Raw genomic sequence first — 26,913 nt, 5'->3', positions numbered from 1 at the left:
GATATTTACGATCGACAAATCGCCTACAACGAATTTTTCTTCATTTATCGTCAACAGTCGCTCGCCAGCTGGCAAAATAAATGGAGTGAAGGGAGTTTGGGACGATGGCTATTCTCGATCATCCCTAAGGTGTCGCAGAGTCCTTGGTTCAAGGGGTTGGATGTGGGTCGAGACTTCATTCGTCTGATGTCTCGCCTCATGTCCAATCACTATTCGTTAAACGCTCACTTGTTTCGTGTTGGGCTAGGAGACAGTAATCTCTGTGAATGTGGACAAGGTTACCAAGACGCCGATCACATCCTTTGGTCTTGTGCTGAGCATCGCGGAGTCAGATCTGAGCTGTGCGATTCCCTTCGGGCTCGAGGTAGACAACCTAATGTTCCAGTTCGGGATATTTTGGCTAGACGTGATCTGGAGTTTATGAAACTCATATATGTTTACTTTAAGAATACTAACCTTAGATTGTAAGTTTGATTAACCTTGTGTTTAGTTTGTGTATTGTGCGTGTAGTTTTTTTTTTAATGTTTGTTTTCAAGATGAATAGAAATAAGTTCATGTTTTAGGATTAATTAAATATTTGTATGATAAATCATATTTCAAACCTCCTTCTCCCTTTCCCCATCCAAACAATTGTAAATCTCCACTAACCTCGAGACGACCGCGAGTAATCGGTTCAATTCCTTTAACTCTAGATTTAAGACATTAATCATGTATAATGCAAATGATAACTCGGCTCTGTAAAGTTTATTCGATTGAGCCTGTACAAATAAATTAATACAAAAAAAAATGAGTCTTGAAGTTCTTGCGGGCATCCTCCCTTTAACAAATCGTATTGCGGATCTATCGTTCCGGTTCCTCATCCGCTGTGAAGTCATGAACCCGCTGGTGATCGAAAACTTTGTGAAGCTGCTAGAGCGGAATCCTCAAACACGATTCATGAGCTTGTACTACGAGTACATGACTCTGGACATCGGCCCCTCCTCGTTCAACCGAAATCGCGCTGTCTCCCATCATTTCAGTTGTTCTTCCGTGAGATTCGATCTCACAATGAGGTAGGAGATTCAAGTAATTCCAGAGCCTCACCGTTCCCTGATTGTCCCAACTATTTTTGCGAACAAATACCGCCACGTCCCCACCAAGAAGAGTTTTTTCACAGATGGGTCGGTGATAAATGCTTCCACTGATTTTGGAGTATTCCACGATCTTCATAGCGCCTCATACAAGCTTCAAAAGCCGTGTTCGGTATACGTTGCTGAACTAGCAGCTATATCGTACACGTTAGAGCGTATTGCCTCACTTCCACCTGACCATTATTTCATTTTTACGGATAGCCTAAGCTCCCTGGAGGCTATGCGTTCAATGAGGCCGATGAAGCACTCGGCGTATTTCCTCCAGGAACTACGATCGTCATTGAGCGCTTTATCAAACAGCTCGCATATCATCACCTTGGTATGGGTCCTTTCTCATTGCTCTATCCCGGGCAATGAGAAAGCGGACTCGCTGGCCAAGGTGGGCGCTATGGAAGGCGATATTTACGAGCGACAAATTAGAAGATTGCCGTAAAAGCTCAACGCAGATGTCGCCACTGCATGATGATGATAATGTTGACAGACTGCATATAAAATTCGTGAAAATTAGCGTTAAATCATAATTTTCATCATGCCTGTGTAAATCCTTGCAATATAACATTCGAATTGAAGAAGAAAACGTTTTTACAATCAGACTGCTGTGCATCTTTGACTTTTCCAGTTGAACTTTCATAAGATATATTCATTTCATTTCGCGGCTCCATCAATGCTGCATCGTAAATATGATGTAAACAGAAGTAAATTGGCCAATTACTCAAAATAAAGATGATTTGTCATCTTGTTATCACTTTGAAGACCATCTAGCAGTATGGTGCGTGTTGAGTAAAGCAAGTTCCGTTGCGTTTTCCGACGAAAATTGTGAATATCAATATGTTTGCTTAGAAAAGGCCAAAATGAACATTTATTGAATATTGGCGTCCTATACAACCAATTCTCCATTACCATCAGCATGATACAACCTTTCCTAAGTAAATTAACTTAATTTCCACTTTCATCTTAGTGGAAATCGCACATATTCACCATTTTCCGAAAAATGCAGCTGCGCAGGAGGTAACCTCTCGCTGTGGGTGCAAACTTGTTATGCATTATTTTCCATGAAAACCTCTCCGATCCATACCGAAGTAATAACAATTAGTTTTCAAACACGTTTTCTTACACGATTCAAGCAAAAGTTTCCACGGGAAATTATTATTTTTTCTTTATGGACCGATTTGCCCCAAAAATCGTCTGTTTTACTTGGAAAATTTGGAAACGATCCTCCTTCTAGTAGTTCTCACTTCGAAATGTAGGAGGCGAAAGCTTGGAAAAGTTTCACTGCAAGACGCCAACCGCCTACCACGAATTTTTCCCGATTTCTCGTCAGCAAGTCCTCGCCAACTGGCAACAAAAGTGGAATGATGGTGATCTGGGAAGATGGCTACATTCTATTGTCCCAAAGGTGTCGATCAAACCCTGGTTCAAAGGGTTAGATATGAGTCGTGATTTTATTCGTGTAATGTCCAGGCTCATGACCAATCACTGTTCGTTAAACGCCCACCTCTTCCGTATTACGCTTGCCGACAGCAACTTGTGCACCTGTGGAAACGGTTATCACGACATCGAGCATGTTGTTTGGTCCTGCTCCTTGCATCATGAGGCGAGATCCGTTCTGTGTGATTCCCTTAGGGTCCGAGGAAAACAACCCTTTAAGCCAATTAGAGACGTCTTGGCTTGCCGTGATATCGACTTTATGACTTTATGCTTATTTACGACTTTCTTAAAGCTGTTGATGTATGTGTTTAATGTTTTGTGTTTTAGTCATCCTTTACGTTTAAGTTTTAAATTAGTTCAAAATGCTTTTCCTTGTCCTCCCTCCAAATGATCAATAAATGTAATCCCTAATCTCGAGTAAACCGCGAGTAATCGGCCCCCGTTCTACTAACATTAGTTGTAAGAAAATGATATTCACACACAATCATGTAAAAAATATTCGCATCCGCAAAGCTAACACATTTGAGCCATGACAAATAAATGGATTATAAAAAGAAACCACTCAAACTTTGCCGTGGAACAATATTTTGATACTTTTTCGTCTAGAACCACGATAAAATAGGGTCTTATTCATCTTACTAATGCTCAGCTTGAAACCTATCTGGTAGAAGGTCGTCCAAAAACTACTCGAAACCCTGGTTAGTTTACTAAACTTCTTTCACAGAGCAAACTTTGAGTTAACTTCGTTTAAAAACCATTTTGAAAATTCACAAAACTCGTCATGACTCCGCAAACTAAAAAAAAACCAACCATCCAAACAGAAATGCAACTCACTTGTCGAATCACGTTCATTATTCACACTTTCTGCGTTCGAATTCGGTGGAAGGTACATCTGTTCCACCACTTAAAACTACTACACGTAGCTGATTTGCAGTGGCAGCAATTCTAAGCCCGAGTTATGCCCTCGTTCCGTGCAAAACCCATTCCGGCAAGTACCACCATCCAGCCACTATAAAAACCAACACACGCTTTTCGAATCCCATCCCCGTCTGCATTTCAACATCCGGCTAAAGTGCAATAAAAATGCATCCAGCTCTCACACGTACGGTTCCCGGATCCTCCCATGCATCCTCCCGCAGTTACGCACGAAGGAGCGCTGCAACTCTTGTTCGCTCGCTTTTCCTGAGTCTGCTTCCCACCCATCCATTCACCGATTTTACGACAGCATTCACTAGTGGGAAAATGGAAATTATTTCATATTTCTAAGCGAGGCACCCATTACTTCCACATTGCACATTGCACATACACGCGCTCGGTTGGTTGATGTGTATTTGCACACTCGAGCTCTTTAGAGGAAATATGTTACCATGGTGGTGCAAAATTAAACGAAAGAATTTTTATGAGCTCATTTGTCGGAAAATTACTCACCTGGGGGGAAAGTAAGTAACGTCATAATTGCAAACTTGTTCCTAGCGAAGTCCCGGGGGAAAATTGATTTCCTCAGTTCCTTTCTAGGTACAACCTAATTCGATTCAGATCCATCTTCTTCGGTCGGGAAGTTTAGATGCATTCAAAGGTAGCGGAAGAAAAAGCCAAGCAAAATCAATTTTCCTACTTTGCCCCCTTGTAAATTGAGCCATTCTTCAGGGTGGGCGGCGATTTCCGACGGGAAATTCGTGGAAAAATTCAGGAGGCCACTTCCACGCTAATCATCAATCAATGGGACTTGATTTCCTCGAGCGTGTGCGCGTGTCGGAATTCAGTTGGCCATTAATCATTCTCTGTGGGGGGAGGGCCTTTGAGGATCTGGGGGAGGGGAGTTATTGGTATGTGGAGTGGGTGGGAAAATCGAGATTAGTTTGAAGGATGCGGTGTGATTAGAAGCTAAAAAAGCTTCCTGGTAAAATCGGAAACAGGAAGAAACCTTTTGAATTAGAGCGGAGGCAACTTCTGGAAAATGTCACGGACAGTCAAAAGAAACTGCTTCCGTAAAGGTTAGAATTGTGGGGCGTTCCGGGAAAATATTCAGAGAGACCACCGGTGAAAAACTTTCCAAGGGAAACCAGAAGGAGTTCTAGAAGAAATTTCTTAGGGAAATTGGAATAAACTTCCGATTCAAGTTGGAAGAATCTTCCGAGAAACATAGGAGAAACTTTCAGTCATTTCTAAGGAGAAGAAAAAGAAGAAAATGATGATGAAGTTCAACCACCGCTATCAAACAAACATGACTTTGCTGAATCAACAGACAAACTAGTACAAATTTGATATCAGAGCAGTTCCACGCTAAAAGACGAATCGAACAGACTTGGATGTTGTAGTTTGTTTCAAAATGGCGTCTTTGATATTTTTCAATAAATTGTTGCACTAAAACGTCACTTCTGATGCCGGACCCGAAAAGTTAGGTTAAATTGAACTTAACGTTAAAGTATGTTACAAGAAAAAATAAAGTTGTGTTTAAATTAAATCGCAGTTAAGTTGAAGTTAAGTTAAATGTTAGGTAAGGTTAAGATAAAGTTTAGATAAATTTATGTTGAAGATATGTTAAAGTTAAGTTACTTAAAGTTCAGTTGAAGTTAAGTTGATGTTTAGATGAAGTTAAGTCAACTTTCTTCTTCAATGGAATCTTAATGGGTTTTTCCAGCACCTAGCAGATCTGGAACTTATCTGCCAAGGCAGCCTGCCATGGGTGATCGCCCTGCAGGAAGTCAACAAAGTAACGGTGGAGCAAATGAACCGTTCGTTAGGGAGAAAATACGCATGGATAATGCAGCGTGGTCGCAATTTCCGTCACTCGGTAGCCATCGGAGGTCTACGAGAGGTTGCTTTTCACCCGATTGATGTCGCATCCGATCTTCCCTTCATCGCCGTCCAACTGGAAGGCCCACTCAACATAGCGGTTGCCTGCGCTTACCTGCCATGCGGCCGGTTGAATGGCCTCAATAGCAGAATAAAGAGTGCCATTGGCAAACTTCCAGAACCGCGAATCCTCGTCGGGGACATGAACGGGCATCATCCCAACTGGGGATGTCCGAGACCGAACAGCCGTGGGTCCACTCTAGCTGACCTCTTCGAAAGCGAAGACCTCGTCGTACTCAATGACGGGGCACCCACCTTTTTCAATGGACGTCATGCCACAGCTATCGACCTAACGAAGACAATTCTCGAAGCAGCCGTCGCTTCAGTACCTAAGACCAGCAGCATTCCCGGACGAAAAGCTCTCCGAAGGTGGTCGGAAGAAACCAAGGCAGCGGTTAAGGCCCGACGGAAGGCCCTCTGTAAATTGAGAAGAACGAGACCAGACGATCCTGGCAGGGATGGCATCCTCGAACGTTATCGCGAACTGCACATCCAATGCAGGCAAACGATCCGAAGTGCCAAGCAGGAGAGTTGGACGAACTTCCTCGACAGTATTGATGCTTCCCAGTTCTCGGCAGATCTTTGGAGCCGTGTAAACGCACTTAGTTGTAAAAGACGTTCGGCCCCGCTGCAGGTGCAGTCCGGAGGCATCACCGTATCCGAGCCAATAGCCGTTGCTGATGAGCTAGGCAAATACTTCGCGGAGCTTTCGGCTATCCCCGGATATAGCGAAAATTTTCGTCGCCGCAACAATGCCACACCGGCCTCCATAGGCAATTTCCACGTACCCACCGACAACGATAACACCAGGATGAATGGGATTTTTTCGTGGGAGGAATTACAATTCGCACTCAGCAAGAGCAAGGGCAAATCGGCGGGTCCTGACGAACTCGGGTACCCCCTATTAACGCACCTACCGATTGAAGGCCAAGTCCGTATGTTTGACCTCTTCAATGAACTTTGGACCACCGACTCCTATCCAGCATCGTGGTCATCCCAATTCCGAAGACAAACGAAACCACGAAGGACGCGACGAAATTCCGGCCCATCGCCCTCACTTCCTGCATGAGCAAGGTTTTCGAGCGGATGGTGAACCGCAGGCTGAAGACATTCCTGGAGACCAACAACTTGCTGCGGCACCTCGACCTATTTCGCCACACTGGGAGACGTGCTGAGAGACGCCTTTGACCTGGGGCACCACACCGAAATTGTCTCGCTGGACATCTCCAAGGCATTCAATAGAACCTGGACTCCGGCCGCGCTTGCCAAACTCGTCAGTTGGGGACTCAAGGGACACATTGTCCATTTTGTTCGGAATTTTCTCACCGACCGCACTTTCCGTGTCGCCATCGGAAATATCAAATCCAGCAGCTTTTAGGAGGAAGCAGGGGTCCCCCAGGGATCTGTGATCTCTGTTACGCTTTTCCTTATCGCAATGAACGGAATCTTCAGCCAGTTGCCAAATAACGTACGCATCTTTGTGTACGCCGACGATGTGCTCATCGTGGTAACCGGGCCCACCACATCACGCACCAGGAACCTCACGCAAGCTGCGGTCACAGCCTGCGTAAAATGGGCCTGTTAGCAATAAATACGAACACCCAGGATTAACAATATTACAGTTTCAATCTCAATCTCAAATCCAAACCGCTCAAACTACGACTCAACCAAACGCGAATAAGACTTCCTCGCAAACTCCTCCCGTCGTAGGTCAACAGTTAGCCACTGGTTCGCTCAGTTATTGCTCCACCTCCTTGGCTACCAACTTTCATCGAATTCCATCGACTACCGTTCCGATTCAAATTTCGGACACTTTCATTTTTAATTAAATATTACATCCAGTTAGAAACAAAGTAATAATGTTAGATGATCGTGGAGGGCACTAGTCAAAAAAATTTAAAATTTACAAGACATGTGGATCATATTCGACCGAGATAATCAACTTTTAAAAGTGTCCGAAATTCGAGTTTAAGTGTCCGAAATTTGAATCGGCACGGTGTGTTGCTGCAATGGGCTCTCGTAAAGGTCATCGGCTCTTCTAGGAACATTATGTGGGCTAGAGCGTTGCTCGATCCTGCCTCACAACTGAACATTCTATCGGAGAACTTAGCTCAACGATTGCAGCTGCCAAGGGTCAAGGATTATCACACCATCGGAGGTATCGGACAGTCTACCATTGTGTCTACCCACTCCATCACAGCCGAGATCCAGTCACATTGCTGCAGCTACCGTACACAGCTGAAGTTTCACGGGCTGAGTTCCGTGACACGGGAGCTGCCTTAAACCAACATTGAAGTCAAGGAGTGACATTGGCCTACTGACATCGTGCTTGCTGATCCACAATTCAAGGAGTGGATAGCTACTATGATCTTCTTCTCGATGGATTCATCCGCCTCGGTGCGCGACAACCAGTGCTGCAAAATACTTTGCTGGGATGGGTTGTTTCGGGCAGGGTTGGGGTCAGCTGGCCCGATCCGGAGATATTTAGTGTCGTCCACGTGTGTACGCAAGATTTCGATGAGAAACTATCCAGATTTTGGGAGTTAGAAGCTTGTCAGTTCGGTAGTACCATGTCAGTAGAAGAATCTACTTGCGAGGCTCACTTTGTCGCAACGACAACGAGAGACGCCTCTAGTCGATTCATTATAGCACTTCCGATAAAGCCGTCCGTTATATCCCTGATGGGGAAACTCTTACGATATCGCCAAACGCCGCTTTCTGTCGCTGGAGCGCCGTTTACAAGCCAACCCTCAACTCAAATCTGCGTACGCGGCTTTTATCGAAGAATACCGTCTACTTGGACACATGAAAGAGATTACCGATATCAATCTACCAACCCAGTATACTCCCTACTATTTTCCGCACCATTGTATTGAACGTCCGGATAGCTTGACCACCAAGCTTCGCGTAGTGTTCGACGCCTCTTGCGTCACTGATACTGGCATTTCCCTGAATCACACGCTTATGGTAGGGCCAGTGGTGCAAGATGATCTTGTATCCCTAATTCTGCGTTGGCGAATTCATCGGTACGTCATTATTGCTGACATAGAAAAAATGTACCGTCAAATCCTGATGAATCCTGCCTACCAATGTCTTCAGAGGATACTCTGGCGAGAGTATCCTTCGGAGCCTATTCTAATCTTCGAGCTGACGACGGTGACTTATGGAACCTCTTCGGCACCATATCTGGCCACTCAATGCTTGTACGAGCTCTCCAAGGTGGGTCATCAGTCGAACCCTTATGCCGCGTTGTAGGTAAAGACTTCTACATGGATGATCTGCTTACGGGATGTAACGATGTCGAGCCGGAAAGATCTTGTGTACCCAACTACTACAGCTTTTGGGATCTGCTGGATTCCAATTACGAAAATGGTCATCGAACTCTCCAGAGATTCTTGCCCACATTCCTCAACCGCTGCGAGATGAACGCAACGTCCTAGGATTAGATCTTGGAGCTTCGATCAAAACGCTAGGTCTTAGGTGGGAACCCGCATCGGATGTCCTTGGCTTCCACGTACCCAAATAGAAGGAAAACCCCCACATTACCAAACGGATTGTCGTTTCCGATACTGCCAGCCTGTTTGACCCTCCCGGATTACTAGGACCCATCATAGTAGTCGAAAAAATGTTCGTGCAGGAACTATGGCGAAGCAATCGATCCTGGGACGATCCCCTAGAAGACGAAATCCAGCAAAGATGGTTGCTGTTTCGGTCTCAGCTTGCAGTAATCGAAACGATCACCGTTCCACGCTGGGTTATTCCGATTGTCAACCCCACCCACATCAAACTTCACGGTTTTTGTGATGCCTCAGAACGGGCCTACGGGGCATGTATCTATTTACGTGCCGTATCCAGCAATGGAGACACCTCGGTTCGACTTCTGACGTCAAAGTCGAAGCTCGCATCACTGGGAAATACCCCAAAGCAAAAAAAAAATCTGTTTAGCTCGACTGGAGCTATCATCGGCACTATTATTAAGCCACTTGTTCCAAAGGGTCCAGAAAGCATTGAACATCTCCATGAAGTGTTTTTTCTGGTCTGATTCTATGATAGTGCTTCATTGGATATCGGCGGCTCCGTCTTGTTGGAAAACTTTTGTTGCCAACAGGGTGTCGGAAATACAGCACCTGACCGCTGATGGGTTGTGGGCTCACGTGCCGGGAAGTAAGAACCCAGCAGATATCATATCCAGAGGAGGTTACGGGGGCGACCCCGGCGTAGTGGTTAACATCCATACCTCTCACGCCAAAGTCACGAGTTCAAATCTCACCCCGGACAAGTCACGAATGACCCAAGAGTGTTAAAGTGACTATAATACAAAAAAAAAAAAAAAAAAAAAAAATATATATCCAGAGGAATGTTGCCAGCAGAACTCAAAGACTGTGGTCCACCTTGGCTCAGTCAACCAAACCGGTTTTGACCGCCTCTAGTCCGCCTTACCTCTGAAACCTTCCCCGTTGAAGAACTCGAGGAACGTTCGATAGTACTTCCCATTCAAATCAGAGCTCCAAATCCCATCTTCGGCCTTCGTTCATCTTACGCGAAGCTGATCCCTCTAGTAGCATATCTCTTGAGATTTTGTCACAATTGCAAGCAACGGATCCATACCAGTGAATATTTACAACGAAGCACTGAAGGTCCTCGCTCGGATCGCTCAACAGGAGTCGTTGGAAGAAGATATGCAAGCCGTAGCAGCCTGTGGTGAAGTCAACCGTAACTCAAAATTGAAGACTCTGGCACCCATTTTAGACGATGGAGTTCTCAAGGTGGGTGGCCGTCTGCATAACGCCCTTGTTCCAGAAAACCGTAAGCACCCGATGATTCTTCTCGCAAACCATTTGTTCACGGAGATGGTAGTAACGTACTACCACCAGAAGCTTCTGCACGCTGGCCCACAGCTAATGATCGCTAGTCTTCGGGAACAGTATTGGCCACTGAGAGTACGCAACCTGGCGCGGAAAGTGGTGCAAAGCTGCCTAAAATGCTACCATTGCAAACCAACCGTCCAAGAGCAGCTGATGGGGGACCTTCCCAGCGAACGGGTGACGCTAACGTACCCGTTTTTAAAAACCGGCGTTGATCTTTGCGGTCCGCTTTTCTATCGTCACGGTGGCCGCAAGACATCTCCGGTGAAATGTTATGTCGCCATCTTCGTGTGCCTGGTCACAAAGGCGGTACACATCGAATTGGTTGCAAACTTAACTACAAATGCCTTCATATCTGCCATGAAACGGTTCATTGCACGACGCTCGAAGCCGGCAATTATCGAATGCGACAATTTCCAAGGAGCTTCCCGAGCACTGGAGCTTCCCAGCAGCACCAACATGCCATCGTTTCCTATTGCGTAGAAGAAGGAGTTCAGTTCAAGTTTATACCCGCTTGCTCCCCCAACTTCGGCGGCCTTTGGGAGGCTGCCGTAAAGTCATTTAAGAAACACCTCAAGTCAACCATCGGTACAACGGTCCTCTACAAGGATGAACTGAAGACGCTACTCGTCCAAATTGAGAGTTGTCTCAACTCCAGGCCACTCACACAACTGTCCACCGACCCTGAAGACCTTGAGGCTCTCACGTCAGGACATTTTTTAGTACATCGACCTTTGGTAGCTGTTGGGGAACCATCGTTTGAATCTGTGCCACAGAATCGGCTCGATCGCTACCAGCAGACGCAGGAATTTGTAAGAAGGATATGGAAAGGTTGGAGCACGGATTACCTTTCTGGTCTACTACCGCGTACTAAGTGGACTCGTCGGCGTGATAACCTTGCTGTTGGAACCTTAGTGCTACTGAAAGAAGAAAAACTGCCCCCATTGAGATGGTGCCTCGGTCGTGTCGTTCGAATTTTCCACGGCGATGACGGGAATGTTCGTGTAGTCTCGGTCAAGACGAATGATGGCGAATTCACCCGTGCAATTAGCAAGGTCTGCGTGCTTCCTATCCAGCAGTCAGCAAGTGCTGGTGATGATGATGTTCTCGCTACAATCTGGTCATCCGCTCCTATCTGTTTTCTGGGAGGCATCGTGAAATGCTGGCAAGCCTACTCGTCGAAGACACCCCAACTATCATGACGTCCACAAAACTCACCATGGTCGCAGAACATGCTCCAGGATACCATCGTGCACAACCGATTAGGTCCGAAGGTTCAACGGAAAATATGCTAACCATCAATGAGGACCGAAGTCCAGTACACCACTATGAAGACTGCTCCTGAGAAGGCTACCACCAATGAATGAAGAATCATGCGAAGAACGAAGCTGACGTCCAGCGAAAACAGATTACCATCCCGAGATCGAAGTAGATGTCAACATCCCGAAGATGCAATGTTGTCGTGTGGAGATCAACAACGATGCAACTCGTACCGACGTGTCACATGGTCGAACCGACGTGCTGGTAACCACGCCCAACCACCAACAGCGAGATCCGAAGACCAAGAGTGCCAGAACGACAGTTTGCAGAAGTTACATTCAACATAATGCAGCATTTCAAGTGAATTAGAATAATGAATTTCGCTGTCTCTTTAAAATCAAATTAACTGTAGATTAGGAATATTGAAAAACACACTTTTCAACAGAGGGCGGCTATGTTAGCAATAAATACGAACACCCAGGATTAAGAATATAACAGTTTGTTGGCAGAGTGTATACACTACCACGTAGCTCTCTTATCACCTATCCGCCTGATAGAGTGAGCGAAAGGATATCAATAGGCTTTTACAATTCGTTTCTAGGTCGTGTTTGCTATCAGACTCTGTGCAGATTATATAACCAGTATAGAATAGCCAGGCCAGTTCAGTTCAATAAAGATCACCAACCTAAGAGCACTTTTTCGCTAATAAACCAGTTTTCTAGTTTTCGAATCGGATACCGAGCCAATCTAGTTTCATTTCTTTTCGTACAGGGCCGAAGCAGCTGGTTTTCAGCTCTCAGCCAGGAAAAGCGTTAGATGCCACGTCTGCCCGTCACGATACAGGGTTAGCGGGGCTGCCATCAAGATTGCCGATCAAGCCATACCCGTTAAGAATTCCGTTTGGATCCTGGGTGTACTTGTTGACCGCACGCTTTCTTTCGTGCCCCACTTCAATCAGGTGAAGAAGGACTGTCGAAGCATATCCAGGCCCCATCGTTCCAACAATCGGGCAGTTCGCTTTCGAGTAGCGCAAGCTATCATCGATAGCCGGCTGTTGTACGGAACTGAGCTAACATGCTAACATCAACTCGGAGAAGCAGGTTGAGATTCTTGGCCCAACTTTCAACAGCAGCATCAGGATCATATCAGGCCTCCTACCTTCCACCCCCGCAGATTCGGCGTGTGTCGAAGCAGGGGTTCTACCTTTCCGTTACCGCATTATTAATGCCACCATCTACAAAGCCGCCTCTTTCGCCACCAAGACAGCAGGAAATGGCAGAATCTTCCTCCTCGATGAGGGGGATAGAATTCTGCAGACGATCGCCAGCATCGACCTCTCCCCGGTGGCTAGGATCCACTGGCACGGAGAGAAGATTTGGCTCTCTTCCAGTATCAGAGTCGATCATCGCATAAAGAACCGTTTCAAAGCAGGAGACAACTCCGTGGCCCTTCGTCGCACAGTAGGCGAGTTGACTAGATCTGATTACACCGAACATACACACCGGTACACCGATGGTTTCCGATCCAACACGGGCGTCCAACTCGCCAGCAACAGCCTTCCACCGCAGTGCTCCGTCTACTCGGCAGAAGCGGCCGCAATTTTCCTTGCGGCCACGTCACTAGCTAATCAACCGATTCTTATTTTGACAGATTCCTTCAGCACTATTCAGGAACTATGCTCAGCCACTCCCACCCACCCGTGGATTCAGGCTACCATAAAGTACGCCCCGAGCAGCACCGTTTTCGCATGGATACCCGGTCACTGCGGAATACCCGGAAACGAGGCGCCGATCAACTCGCTGGAACTGGACCGTCGGGTCCCAGATTCACGGATAAAGTTCCACTCCAAGATGTCCGACGATGGATAAAGGCAACCGTGCAGAAGGCTTGGACCGACCAGTGGTTCAGCACCCGAGAGTCTTTCATCCGGAAGATTAAGGGAACCACAGAGGCATGGACGGACCTCCGAACCCTACCGGATCAGTCCTTTCAAGTTTTTGGAACGTTCTTGGAACTCCTTGAAACTTGACATTTCTTGGAAGTTCTTGTTAAGTTAAGAATAAATCAAGATTAATTAAGTTAATTTGTGCAAGTGTTAAAGTTAATCACATATTAAGTAAAGGTAATTAAATAAAGTTAACTGAAATTAAGTAAAAGTTTTGTTAAAGATAACCCCAAGTTAAGTTACAATTAAGTCAGAGTAAAGTTAAAGTTTAGTTAAAGTTGAGTTAGAATTTAGTTAACGTGAAGTTAAAAATATGTTAAAGTTAAGTTAAAATCAAGATGAAGTTGAGCTAAAGTTAGGGTAAATGTTTGTTTAAGTTAAGATAAAATTTAGTTTGAGCTATGTTAAAGTTCAGAGTTGGTTGGAAATGCTATGTAAAATGAAGCTTTAGTGTGATAATTTATTAGCTAGAGAATGATCTTAGAAAAGGGTGAATAGATATTTCCGTTAGAGTACGGCAGTATGAAAATTGAATAGAAGAAGACGCACACTTTTTGCCTTTAGATTTGAATACATACTTCAAATCTCCGCGTACATCGTACGGATTAGGCAAAGAGTTTGCGTTTGACTTGCACTGTCACATTAATGGCCCTTCGCTCAATTTCAACTTCTATTCAATTTTCATACTGCCGCACTCTAACGGAACTATCTACCTTCCCTCTTCTAAGATCATTCTCTAGCTAATAAATTATCACACTAAAGCTTCATGTAGGATAGCATTTCCAATCAACTCTGAAAATCGCAAACTTTGCGTATGAAGTAACATCAAAACACTTTGAATGTATGTTGAAGTTATTTCCAGGGAACTTCAGGGAAAATTCAGTTCTTGGAACTTCTTGAAAGTTGTGAAAGCTTTTGGAATTTCTTAAATTTTCTTGGCACAAATTTAAATTTGAGTTAATCTTCAGTGAAAGTTAAGTTGAGGTTATGTTCAAGTTATTTCCCAGGAACGTCAGGGAGACTTATGTTCTTGGAAGTTTTTGAACATTAAGATAAAATTAAGTCACAGTTCACTTTAAACAGTTAAACTTTATTTGAGTTTAAAGTTAATGATATGTTAAAGTTAAGCTAAAGATTTATTAAAATTATGGTAAAATTAAGTAAACGGCAAGTTGAATTTAAGTTAAACTTAAAGTTTCGTTAAACTTTCGTTAAGATACGACAAAGTTAAGTTAAAGTATGATAAAAGTAAGAAATACAGAGAACTTCTTGAAAGTTCTTGCATCTTCTTGGTTTTTTTTTTTTGAAAGTATTTGGAAGTACTTGGAACTTCTTGAAACTTGATACTTCTTAGAAATTTTTGTTGAGTTAAGATTAACTCACAGTTAAATTAAATAAATTTGTTCAAGTGTGAAAGTTACGTTAAAGCTAATTACATGTTTAGTAAAGTTAATTTGTTAAATTTATGTTAGTTAAAATTATGTCAAAATTATGTTTTAAGTTTATTTAAGGTTTAGTGATGGTTTTAGTTAAAGTTGAGGTAAAGTTTTGTTAAAGTTAAGTTAAAGATATATTAAAATTAAGTTAAAATTAAGTTAAACATGCGTTAAAGTTAGGTTAAATGTTTGTTGAAGTTAAGATAAAATTCAGTTTAAGTTATGGTCAAGTTGTTTCCGGGAAACTTTCGGGAAAGTTTCAGAGAATTTCAGAGAAACTCAAGTTCTTGTAACCCCTTGGAAATTTGGAAAGCTTTTGGAATTTCTCGAATGTTCTTGGAACTTTTTGGAACTTCTTGAAAATTCTTACTAAGTTAAAATTAAGTCAATGTAAAGTTAATGTTAAGTTAAATTAAGGTTAAAGTTAAGTTAAAGTTAACTTAAACTTAGAGAAAAGTAAAGTTATTAATTAACGTTTAGTTAAAGTTAAGGTGAAGGTCGGCTCTAGACAAAATCAAGTTGAGCTTAAATGAAATCAAAGTTATGTTAAAGTTAAGTTAAGGTTGAAAAACAGATAAGTTAAGTTTATGTTAAATATATGTTAGGGCTAAGTAAAAGTTACTTAAAGTTAAGTGGAAGATAATTTGATGATTAGATGAAGTTTAGTTAAAGTGGATTTAAGTTCATTAGTTAAATCAAGTTGAATATATGTTAAAGTTAGTTAAACTAACGCTAAAGCTAAGATCAAGTAAGTTTAAATTTAAGTTAATGTTTAATTAAAGTAAATTTGCAGTAATTTTCAAGATATTATCAGGGAAGCTGCAATTCTTAATAGTTTTTGGAACGTTCTTGTTAAGACAAAATTAAGAAATAAAAGCAAATGTTAAGTTAAATTTAAGATGCAGTCAAATTTAAGTTCAGTTAAGTTAGTTAGTAAAGGATTAGTAAAAATTGAGGTAAAGCTTTATTAAAGCTAAAATCATGTTAAGTTCAAATTAAGCCAAACGTTAGTGAAGGTTTCGTTTAAGTTAATAAGATAAATTTTTGTTAAAGTAAATTTAAAATATGTTACAGTTAAGTAAAAGTGTAGTAAAAGGTAGTTTAACGTTATTTCCAGAGAACTATTTGGAAACTTATTAAAAGTTGTTTAGCATATTCTTGGGATTTTTTAAACGGTTTTGGAAGATCTTGGAACTTCTTGAAACTTGTTACTTCTTGGAAGCTCTTGTTAAGTTAATATTTAGTCAAAGTTAATTAAAGTTAGTTTGTTAAAGATTTTAAGTTATGTTTAAGTTATATTAAAGTTTGTTACATGTTAAGTAGAGATGATGAATTAAATTTTAGTTCGATTAAGTAAAAGTGTAGTTGAAGAAAAACACAAGTTACGTTAAAATTATGTTTAAGTTAAGTTAAAGTTAAGGGAAGGTCCATTAATTATGTCACACAAATTTGACCCATCTTTAATCCCCCCCTTTGTCACATTTTTTGTATGGACCTTAAATTTGTTTTGAATGACTCGTCACCGTTTCCAAACCACCCCTTCCCCCACCCCAAATGTGACACAATTGATGGACGATCCCTAAGCGAAGGTTTAGTGAAAGTTGAGTCAGAGTTATGTTGAAGTTAAGCTAAAGATATGTTAAAGTTGAATTAAAATTAAGTTCGATATGTTAAATATACCTTAAGATTTGTGCTAAAGTAAGGTTAAATGATTGATAAAATTTAGATAAAGTTATTTCCAGTAATCTTAAGGGAAACTTCCGGAAACTCCAGATCTTGAAACTTGGAAGTTGTTAAAAACTTTTGGAATATCTCGAATGTTTTTCGAATTTTTAGAAAGTTTTTAAAAGTTTTTGGAATTTCTTGCTAAGTTAAGAGTAAGTCAAGGTAAAGTTAATGTTTAGTTAAAGTTGAGTTAAGTTATAATTAAGTTGAAGTTATGTTAAACTTAAGTTAAGTTAATTTTATAAGTTAAAGTCTAGTCAAAACTGAGTTGTAGAGTTGTAGAAGATAAAATCAAGTTGATTTTAAATTAAGTCAATTATAAGTTTAAGGTAAGTGAATTTAAAGATAAAATTAAGTTAAAATTTATTTAAAGATATATTAAAGATATGCTACAGCTAAGTTAAAGTTATGTTATAGTTAAGTTAATGTTATGTTGAAGTTATGTGAAGCCTTCAGTTAATTTATGGTAATTAGTTAAAGTTTAATTCAAGCGAAATTAAAGATATATATTAAATTTATGTTATTGCTTTGATAATCCCAACAGACAATTTTAGCTGCAGATAAGCTTATGCAGGCAAAAATTAGCTGTATAAACCAAAGATAGGCTGCACAAGCTAATATGCTCCTAAAATTGTTATTTGCGAAGTTAAGTTATATTAAAGCTAATGTTTAGATAAAGTTTGGTTGAAGTATAGTTTCAGTGAAATTGAAGTTGCAGTAAATTTAAGTTAAACTTAAAGGTAAGTAGAGTTAATAAGCTTAAGTTAAGTTAAAATTATGTTAAAGACGTGTTAAAGATAAGTTGTAGTCTAGCTAAAGATGCGTTGAAGATAAACTGAAGTTATCTTCAGCTTAAGCTATAATTAAGTTAAGTTAAGTTTTGATAGAGTGATGTTAAAGTGAAGTAAATTTTGATTAATGTTATGTTTAAGTTTAGTTAATGTATAGTGAAAGTTATGTTAAAGTTATTTCCAGCGAACTTCAGGGATACTTTATGGAAATACATGCAACTTCTTGGAACTATTTGAAAGTTCGTGGACATTTATGGAACTCTTTTAAACTTCTTGACACTTCCTGGATGTTCTTGTTAAGTTAAAATTAAGTCAACATTAACTCATATTTAAGGTAGTGCTTAATTGAAGTTATGTTACATTAATCTTAAGTATATTCGATAATGTTAAGCTAAAATTACGTTAAAGTTTAGTTAAACATAATATCCAGTTAAGCTTAAATTCAGTCAAAATTTAGTTAGAGCTTTAAGAAGTTTTAGTTAAAATTTATTAGAGTAAATTAAAGGTATGTTAACGTTAACTTGAAGTTATGTTAAAGCTAAGTTAAGAAAAAGTAAAGTAGAAATTAAGTTAATTTTAAGTTAAATTAATTAGTAAAGGTTTAACGTTACATACAAATATTGTTGAATTATGTTGATGATAAGTAACAGTATGTTCAAATTGAGTTAAACTTAAGTTAGAGATAAAATCAAGTTTAGATAAAATTAAGTCAAAGTGAGAGTTTAATTAAAATTAAGTTAGATATATTAAATGAAACTCCAGGTCTTGGAACCTCTTGGAAGTTGTTGAAAGCTTGTGGAATTGTTCTTGGAACTTTTGGGAAGCTCTTAGAACTTCTTTGAAGTTTTTGGAACTTCAGGGAGTGTCAAGAAATTACTTGACAATTCACTTAGAAGTTCTTGCTTAGTTATAATTAAGTCAAAGTAAAGTTAAAGTTAAATTGAACTTAACGTAAAGTTAAGTTTATAAGTTAAAGTTAAGTTGAAGTTTAGCTGGATGTTCTTGCTAAGTTTAAATTAAGTTAAAGTTAAGTTAATGTTTAGTTAAAATTTAGTTAAAGATACCATAAAGAGAAGTGAAGGTTAAGTTGAACTTAACGTAAAGTGAAGTTTGTAAGTTTATGTTAAGTTGAAGTTTAGCAAAAGATAAAATCAAACTAAATTTAGCATATGTCAGTGATAAGTTAAAGTTTAGTGTAGGTTAAGATATAATTAAGATAAAACTCAATTAAATATATGTTAAAGCTAAGTTAAAGTTATGTTTAAGTTAAGCTAATGTTAAGTTGTAGTTGAGTAAAAGTAAAAGTTAATTGGAGGCATAATTAGTTAAAGTTTAATTAAAGTTAAATTAAAGTGAAGCTAAAGATATGTTAAAGTTATGCTAAAGTTAAGTTAGGGCTATGATAAAGTTATGTTTCCGTCAGGTCAATTTTTCGTTTATGTTTAATTATAGTTAAATTGAAGTTATGTTAATGCTATTTCCAGGAAACCTCAGAAAAAAAATTCAGTTCCTGGAAGTTCCTGTTAAAACCAAGTCAAATTAAAATTAAAATTTAGAAAACAAGTTTATGTTAAGTAAATGTAGTAAATTTTATGTTAAAGTTAAAACTCAGTTATATTAATTAAACAGTTAAAGTTTAGTTAAAATGATGTTAACATTTTGTTAGATATAAAATCAAATTAAGTTGAAATAAAGACAGAGTTGAGTTAAAGTTCAGTCAATGTTTAGCTTAAGCTAAGTTAAAGTTTAATTACACTTAAGTTGAAGATATGTTAAAGTTTAGTTCCAGCTAGGTTACAGTTATGTTAAAGCTAAATAATACTCAAGGTGATGTTAAACTGAACTAAGTTATGCTTAGTTAAAGAGCATGAGCATGAGCATGATTGACCGCCCACGGTTGCTACTCTGTTATTGCCAGACCAGCTGTAATTACACAGAGAACCAATAGACGATGCTTGGGACCATCAATCATCGTCACTGTGTAAAAACTGGTGATCTCAAATTAGGCAATACCAGCACCAGCCGTGCCTGAACGCAGGTCAAGAAAGGAATGAGTAAGAATGTTTTGACGTGACAATCGCTTTGGTGGAAGCCGAGGAGTCCTCTGCATTTCCACGAGGAATCACAGGGATGTTGGGTAAGAGGTTTTGGTTTGCAGCAGGGTTTTTTTTTGGTAAACGATAAGCTGAATTGATGTCCTCTTGCTCAGTAAGCAAACACGTTTGCCACTAGCCAGACGAGCTCCTTTTTAGTCATCCAGTTGCTGTTATTACCATTAACAAATAAAACGATTGACGAATCTTGAATGTGGATGGGCTTGAGATTAGACTCATGATGTTCTGCTCAGTAAGCAAAAACGGTTGCCCTAAGGCCACCGCGGCCCTCATATCACATTATACCGTTACTCAAGTTGTTATAACTATTCAAACCCGGCACCGACGACAATGAAAAGTTTTACAAAATACACAATAAACAAGCGAGCTTACCATACATTTTTAATATGAAAGGACCTGGGAACGCGTTTTTCTGCTCAGTAAGCAAGCCACTGCAACCAACGATATTTCAAATCAGAAAACTTAAAGCTACGAAAGAGTACTTAGGCCTTCATTAAGTTTCACTTTCACGCGACGTTCAATGTTTCGATTTGCTCTTTATGCATTGTTCAGGCAATCATAACACGTGACGATTTTTAAGCCATGTTTAAACAACGATCTCGAATTTCACTTGGTATGTAATGAACAACAGAAATACGCGATAATTCATATAGTTTCAGCGGCTGATGGTTAATTTTAAATATAATAACGGTACTGCCTGCGGCGACTACGACGAAGACAACAGTGAATTTGTAACTTACCAGTTGTCTAGGAAATAACACCTTTGTCCGTCACCTCCCCTTGAACTTCATGTCTGCTATCTGTCACTGTTCGCAAAAATATCTAATAGCAATTACCTTTGTTGTAATACTTCCTTCAACGAAAACAAATTTTCTTGCATTGCCATGGTCGGAAGTTCGCGTCTAGTGCATTCCCCAGGAACCTTTCACGACCACCAGCTACCACCCGTCCAGTCTTGGGCGTATCCAGCGAGCAAGGAATCAAAAATATCTCCAAACGATAAAATGACAAGCGATTAACGAACCGAATGATAACGCTATGTCAGAAGTGGAAAGCAATAATGATATAATCTTCTTCCTTCTTTTTCATGACAAGCAGCCCGTGCGACACAGCGCACTCGGGGCGGTAGAATGAAACAAGCAAATTGTTGGCAAGCTGCTTCACGAAGTAAGGCCGAAGATGATACACGTGTGTTAGTGGGAATTTTTTTGTTATGCTTTTCGCGATTCAGATCAAGCTATGTCCTCATCCATGTATATTGCAACAAAGCAGGCAAACCATATACCATTATCATTATACCACTCCGATCGAGCTATGTTACAGAGCGAGTTTGTCATGGTAGTCGTAGCAACCGTTTTGTCTGTATCGTTGGTTGCTTTATGTGTTTGGCGACACTGGCGAGAGACCAGCACACGAGCAGTTTTGCAAGCCGTAGACTCGCTGATTCATGGCAACGTCGGCCACCTAACCACCACCAAAACTCGCGACGGACACACTATCAGCACTTTAAACCGGACCGTGTTCAAACTCGCACACGGTGACGAGACTCTCGATAAAACTACACGCCGAAAGCGTGACATCCGAACACGGTGAACCGGGAGGCAATGAAAATCACAACACGCTGGTTACAAAAAAAAACACGCCCGTGCAAAGAAACGGATCGAATCCTTAAAGTTATGTTAAGCTAAAGTTAATTTAAAGTGAGGTTAAAGTTAAGTAAAACTTAATTTAAAGTTATGATAACGTTAAGTTAAATTTATGCTAACCAGTATGTATGATGAGGTACACGGTTACTCAGCTCTCATTTGAATGACACAGTGCAGAATAGAAAAAATAGGGTTAATAGTATGCTAAAGTTTAGTTTAAATTATTTCCAGGGAACAGTTCTTGGAACATTTTGAATGTTCTTGGAACTTCTTGATTCTTCTTGGAAGTACTTTTGAAGGTTAAATAAAGTCAAAATAAAGTTAAATTTCAATAAATATCAAAGTAAATTTTAGTTTTAGTAAAGTTGAAGATAAGTTCTTGAAGGGTAGCTGAACTTCTTGACAGAACATTCAAAACATCTCGGAACTTCCAAGAAGTAACCTAGAACTCCAAAGAACTTTCAATTGGTTCCCAAAAACTTCCAATCAGATCCGAAGAACTTCCAGGAAGTTACAAGAAGTTCCGAAGAACTTCCAAGAAATTCGGAACAACTTCCATTGACGGCAATCGAATAGCCAGGACGGCAGCTTCCACACTTGCCTAGGATATCACTCCCATCAACCACATGGGCCGGGACCACTGGCTTCACTTCCCTTCCGAAATAAATTTTAAAAAAACAGACTGCCCTTGGCCCCCTCCAGAAAAATTTCCTAGCTACGCCAATGCTGATGACATCTCACTCCACTAGGAAACTTTTTATTCTTGTCACATCGCATCGAGCATTGACTGTCAATTTTTCACTTTCCCCATCACAAATTTGATCGTCCTAGAAATCGGAAAAGCCCACTCCAATCAGCCAAATATGTCATCCTACCTGTCGGGTACCTCGTCGCGGTGCACTGTCTGTAGAAAATATAAACCGACCCAACCACACGTTAACTTTTGTCATTTATCGCCCTGGATGAACACAAAAAAAAAAATGCCATTTGCTTCCACCACCGGGCTATCGACAGTAGGTTGAGCTACCTTCCTCTATACAGAAACAAGCAAAACTTTTGCCAGAAACAGCAACCATATTAACGGCAGGTGTTTGACTGCCTGATGATAAAATAGTGAGACTCCAATGAAGGCGATCGAAATTGTGGGGAAACCAACCAGGGCCGGGCGGCGAGTGAAAATAATTTCATCAAAAGTTGCAACTTTTTCCCATCCATGCGCATCCTCCGCCCTTAATGTCGTGGTGGAAAGCAGCTGGGGCAGGGGGGGGGGGTTTCCCCGAAGCCAATCAAGCTAAAACGGCTGCTGGGGATTTCGTCTTTTTTCGCTTGTCATCTCTGCGGTTGGCTTTGCTGATGACGATGGGGGGGGGGGTCTCCCATGCTCCTACATCTCCCCCCTTCCCCGGACACACCTTCAGTGTGTCGAGGAATATAAAAATTGAAAACTCCATCCAAACAAAGTTTTGTGATGTGAAATGAAGCATTCCCTTCCCCTCTGCCTCTGACTTCCACTGCGAATGCAAATTCCTTTGAAGGTTATCGAAGTTATGCCACCATGTTGTGGCTTCATTGGCTTGATTCGGTTCGAGCAGTGAAACTTTCTGGGGGCCAGACAGCACGATTGGGTTTCGGAAAAGATGGATTGGAAATTTTGTGTTGCATTCTGAGGAATAGGGCGTTGATCATTAGTGGAATAAAGAGAGCTTAGGGGTTATCTTATTTCAGTTGCCTGGTTTCATAGTACTATGCATTTCAAATGATACATATGCTCACACACGTCTTCCATCTCATCACATTGTTACTAATAACAAAATTAAGTAATTGTGATTGAATTTGTTCAGAAATTCCGAGCAGAGCTCTCTTTGGATTTTCTACTGTGTAATTCTTACAGGACGTCCTCCATTGATGTTTCTTCTTGAACTCTTATGGAAATCATTCGGGAACTCTTTCAAAAACCTTCATGTAGGTAGATCCTATTGGCTTTTCGATGGTAGAACTCATGGTATTGAGATCTTCGCATTCAAATATTTCGGATCTTTAGAAAAGTTTCCATCCATCGGTATAGAGTACCGCTAAGTTCTATCGCAGGTATAAACTTGGGCTCAGCACTGCATATACAAAATTGGTATAAAATTGGCTTTGAACTTCTGCTTGTTTAATTGAACTTCTGACATGTTCATAGACCTTACAGCAAGTTCACACAACTTCCAGCAAGTTCATACAAATTTAAGCAAGTTCATAGAATTGTTGACAAGTTTGCTGGGCTTCCGAAAAACTCACCGATCTTCCGACAAGTTCACGGGACTCCCTAAAATTTAACCGAACTGCCGACAAATTCATAGAACTTCCGAAAAGTTCATAAGTCTTTCGACGAGTTTACTAGACTTCAGAAATCCTCGTGGAACTGGTGACAAGTTTCTCGAATTTTCTGACTTGTTTGCGGTACTACCGAAAATTTCAAGGGACTTCCGACAAATTTAATTTTCAGCTAGTTCATCGAAGCTCTGACAAGTTCAAAAAACTTCTAACAAGTTTGCTGGACTTCCGAAAAATTCGCGGAACTTCCGAAAAGTCCACGGAATTTCCAACAAGCTCACGGAATTTATGATAAGTTTACGAATCTTTCGACTAATTCACGGAACGTCTGAGTAGTGCACGGATTTCCCCAGAGTTTCATAGAACTTCCAGCAAGTTCATAGAATTTCAAGCAAGTTCAACAAACTTCCAGCAAGTTCATAGAACTTCCGACAAGTTCATAGAACTTTTGACGAGTTTATTGGACTTCCGAAAACCTCACAGATCTTCCAAGAAGTACACGGAATTTCTGACAAGTACTATCGAAAATTTCAAGGAACTCCCTTCAAGTTATGGATAAGTTCACGAATCTTGCAACTAGTTCACGGAACTTTTGAGTACTCCACAGATCTAACAAAAAAATCATAGAACATCCAGCAAGTTCATAGAGCTTCCAGTTAGTTCAGAGAAGCTCCGCGGATTTCGTAGAACTTCTGATAAGTGTATTGGACTCCCGAAAAATTCGCTGAACTTCCGACAAGTTGAAGGAATTTCCAACAAGTTCCCGGAATTTCCGACGAATCTTCCGACTGGTTCACGGAACGTCCGAGTAGTGCACGGATCATCCGTGAAGTTGATAGAACTTCCAGCAGGTTCATAAAACTTCCAGCAAGTTCGTCGAATTTCCAGCAAGTTCTTAGAACTTCCAGAAAGTTAAATAAGCTTCCAGAAAGTTCATAGAACTATCGACGAGTTTCCTGGACTTCCGAAAATCTCACGAAACTTCCGACAACTTCACGAATCTTCCAACATGTTCACTTTACTACTGAAAATTTCACGGATCTTCCAACAAGTTCACGGAATTTCCTGTAATTTAATGAATCTTCCGACTAGTTCACAGAACGTTTGAGTAGCTCACGAATCTTCCAAGAAGTTCATAGAACTTCTGGCAAGTTCAAAGAACTTCCAACGAACTCAAAGAACTTCCAGAAAATTTATATAATTTACAGAAAGTACATAGGGCTCCCAGCAAGTTCATAGAATTTACAGCAAGTTCATAGAACTTCTAGCAAATTCAAAGTACTTCCAGCAAGTTTATAGAACTTCCAACAATTTCAAAGAAATTTCAGGAAGATCATAGAGCTTCCACAAAATTCTTTAAGCTCCCAGCGTTTTCATAGAACTTATATCAAATTCTTGGAACTTCCAGCAGGTTCCTAGAACTTCAAGTAAATTCATTGAACTTCCAGCAAGTTCAAAGAAATTTCAGCAAGTTCATAGACCTTATAGCAAGTTAATATAATTTTCAGCAGGTTCTATACAACAAGTTCAAAGAACTTCCAGGAAGATCATAGAACTTCTAGAATATTCATGAAGCTCCCAACAATTTCATATAACTTGCTTCAATTTTTTAGAACTTACAGCAAGTTCGAAGAACTTTCAGCAAGTTAATAGAACTTCAAGAAATGAGTTCACACAACTTCCAGCAAGCTCATATAATTTTCAGAAAGTTCATAGAACTTCCAACTACTTCAAAGAACTTCCAGGAAGATCATAGTACTTCCATAAAATTCTTAGAACTTCCAACTACTTGATAAAACTTCCAGCAAGTTCATAGAACTTCCAGCAAGTTCGTAGAACTTCAAGTTATTTTATGGAACTTCCAGAAGTTCAAAGAACTTCCAGGAAGTTCATAGACCTTACAGCAGATTCATTTAATTTTTAGCAGGTTCATAGAACTTCCAAAAACTTCAAAGAACTTCCAGGAAGATCATCGAGCTTCCAGAAAATTCATGAATGGGGAGCAATTAAAGCTCCCAGCAATTTGATAGAACTTCCATCAATTTTTTAGAACTTCCAGCAGGCTCGTAGAACTTCAAGAAATTTCATTGAACTTCCAGCAGGTTCATAAAACAATCGCATAGAACTTCCTTCAATTTTTTAAAACGTCCAGAAAGTTAATAGAACTTCAAGAAATGTCATTGAACTTCCAGCAAGCTCATATAATTTTCAGAAAGATCATGGAACTTCCAACTGCTTCAAAGAACTTCCAGGAAGATCATAGTACTTCCAGAAAATTCTTTAAGCTCCCAGCATTTTCATAGAACTTCCATCAAATTCTTAGAACTTCCTGCAGGTTCGTAGAGCTTTCAGAATGATGATAGACCTTCATGAAATTTCATAAAACTTTCAGCAAGTTCATAGAACTTCAAGTAAATTCATTGAACTTCCAGAAAGTTCAAAGAACTTCCAGCTAGTTCATAGACCTTACATCAGGTTCATATAATTTTTAGCAGTTTCATAGAACTTACAAAAACTTTAAAGATCTTCCAGGAAGATCATCGAATTTCCAGAAAATTCATGAATGCCCCCAACCATTGCATAGACTTCCAGCAGGTTCGTAGAACTTTCAGAAAGTTAATAGAACTTCAAGAAATGTCATTGAACTTCCAGCAAGCTCATATAATTTTCAGAAAGATCATAGAACTTCCAACTGCTTCAAAGAACTTCCAGGAAGATCATAGAACTTCTAAAAAGATCATAGAACTTCCAGCAAGTTCATATAATTTTCAGCAGGTTCATAAAACTTCCAACAACTTCAAAGAACTTCCAGGAAGATCATAGAACTTCCAGAATATTCATGAAGCTCCCAACAATTTCATAGAACTTGCTTCAATTTTTTAGAACTTCCAGCAGGTTCGTAGAACTTTCAGAAAGTTAATAGAACTTCAAGAAATGTCATTGATCTTCCAGCTAGTTGATATAATTTTCAGAACTTCCATCACATTTTTCGAACTTCCAGCAGGTTTGTAGAGCTTTCAGAAAGTTAATAGAACTTCATGAAATTTCATAAAACTTCCAGTAAGTTCTTAGAACTTCAAGTGAATTCATTGAACTTCCAGCAAGTTCAAAGACCTAACAGCAAGTTCATATAATTTTCAGCAGACTCATAGAACTTTCAATAACTTCAAAGAACTTCCAGAATATTCATGAAGCTCCCAGAAACTTCATAGAACTTCCTTCAAGTTTTTTGAACTTCCAGCAGGTTCGTTGAGCTTCCAGAAAGTTGATAGAACTTCCTGAAATTTCATAGAATTTCCAGCAAGTTCTTAGAACTTCAAGTGAATTCATTGAACTTCCAGCAAGTTCAAAGACTTTACAGCAAGTTAATATAATTTTTAGCAGGTTCATAGAACTTCCAA

The 26,913-nt window shown here is 40.2% G+C and overlaps 1 protein-coding gene across 1 annotated transcript; it reads left to right on the top strand.

Annotated features, from left to right (window-relative positions):
* The first annotated feature begins 10,264 nt into the window (after positions 1–10,264).
* On the top strand, positions 10,265–10,762 carry LOC135707409 (uncharacterized). The gene has a single exon (XM_065229221.1). It carries the CDS (start codon positions 10,265–10,267, stop codon positions 10,760–10,762), a length of 498 nt encoding a protein of 165 aa, XP_065085293.1.
* Positions 10,763–26,913: the final 16,151 nt, after the last annotated feature.

Source organism: Ochlerotatus camptorhynchus, unplaced genomic scaffold, assembly GCF_037179485.1.
Source record: "Ochlerotatus camptorhynchus isolate MF236.1 unplaced genomic scaffold, CSIRO-AGI_Acam_v1.1 ptg000310l, whole genome shotgun sequence".
Lineage (NCBI taxonomy): Eukaryota > Metazoa > Arthropoda > Insecta > Diptera > Culicidae > Ochlerotatus > Ochlerotatus camptorhynchus.
Note: the sequence above shows the minus strand (reverse complement) of the source record. Positions and strands in the feature narration are given on the sequence as shown.

Bases quoted from the DNA above. Each gene is read 5' to 3' on its own strand.
- LOC135707409 (XM_065229221.1), top strand. From the start codon at position 10,265: ATGGTAGTAACGTACTACCACCAGAAGCTTCTGCACGCTGGCCCACAG.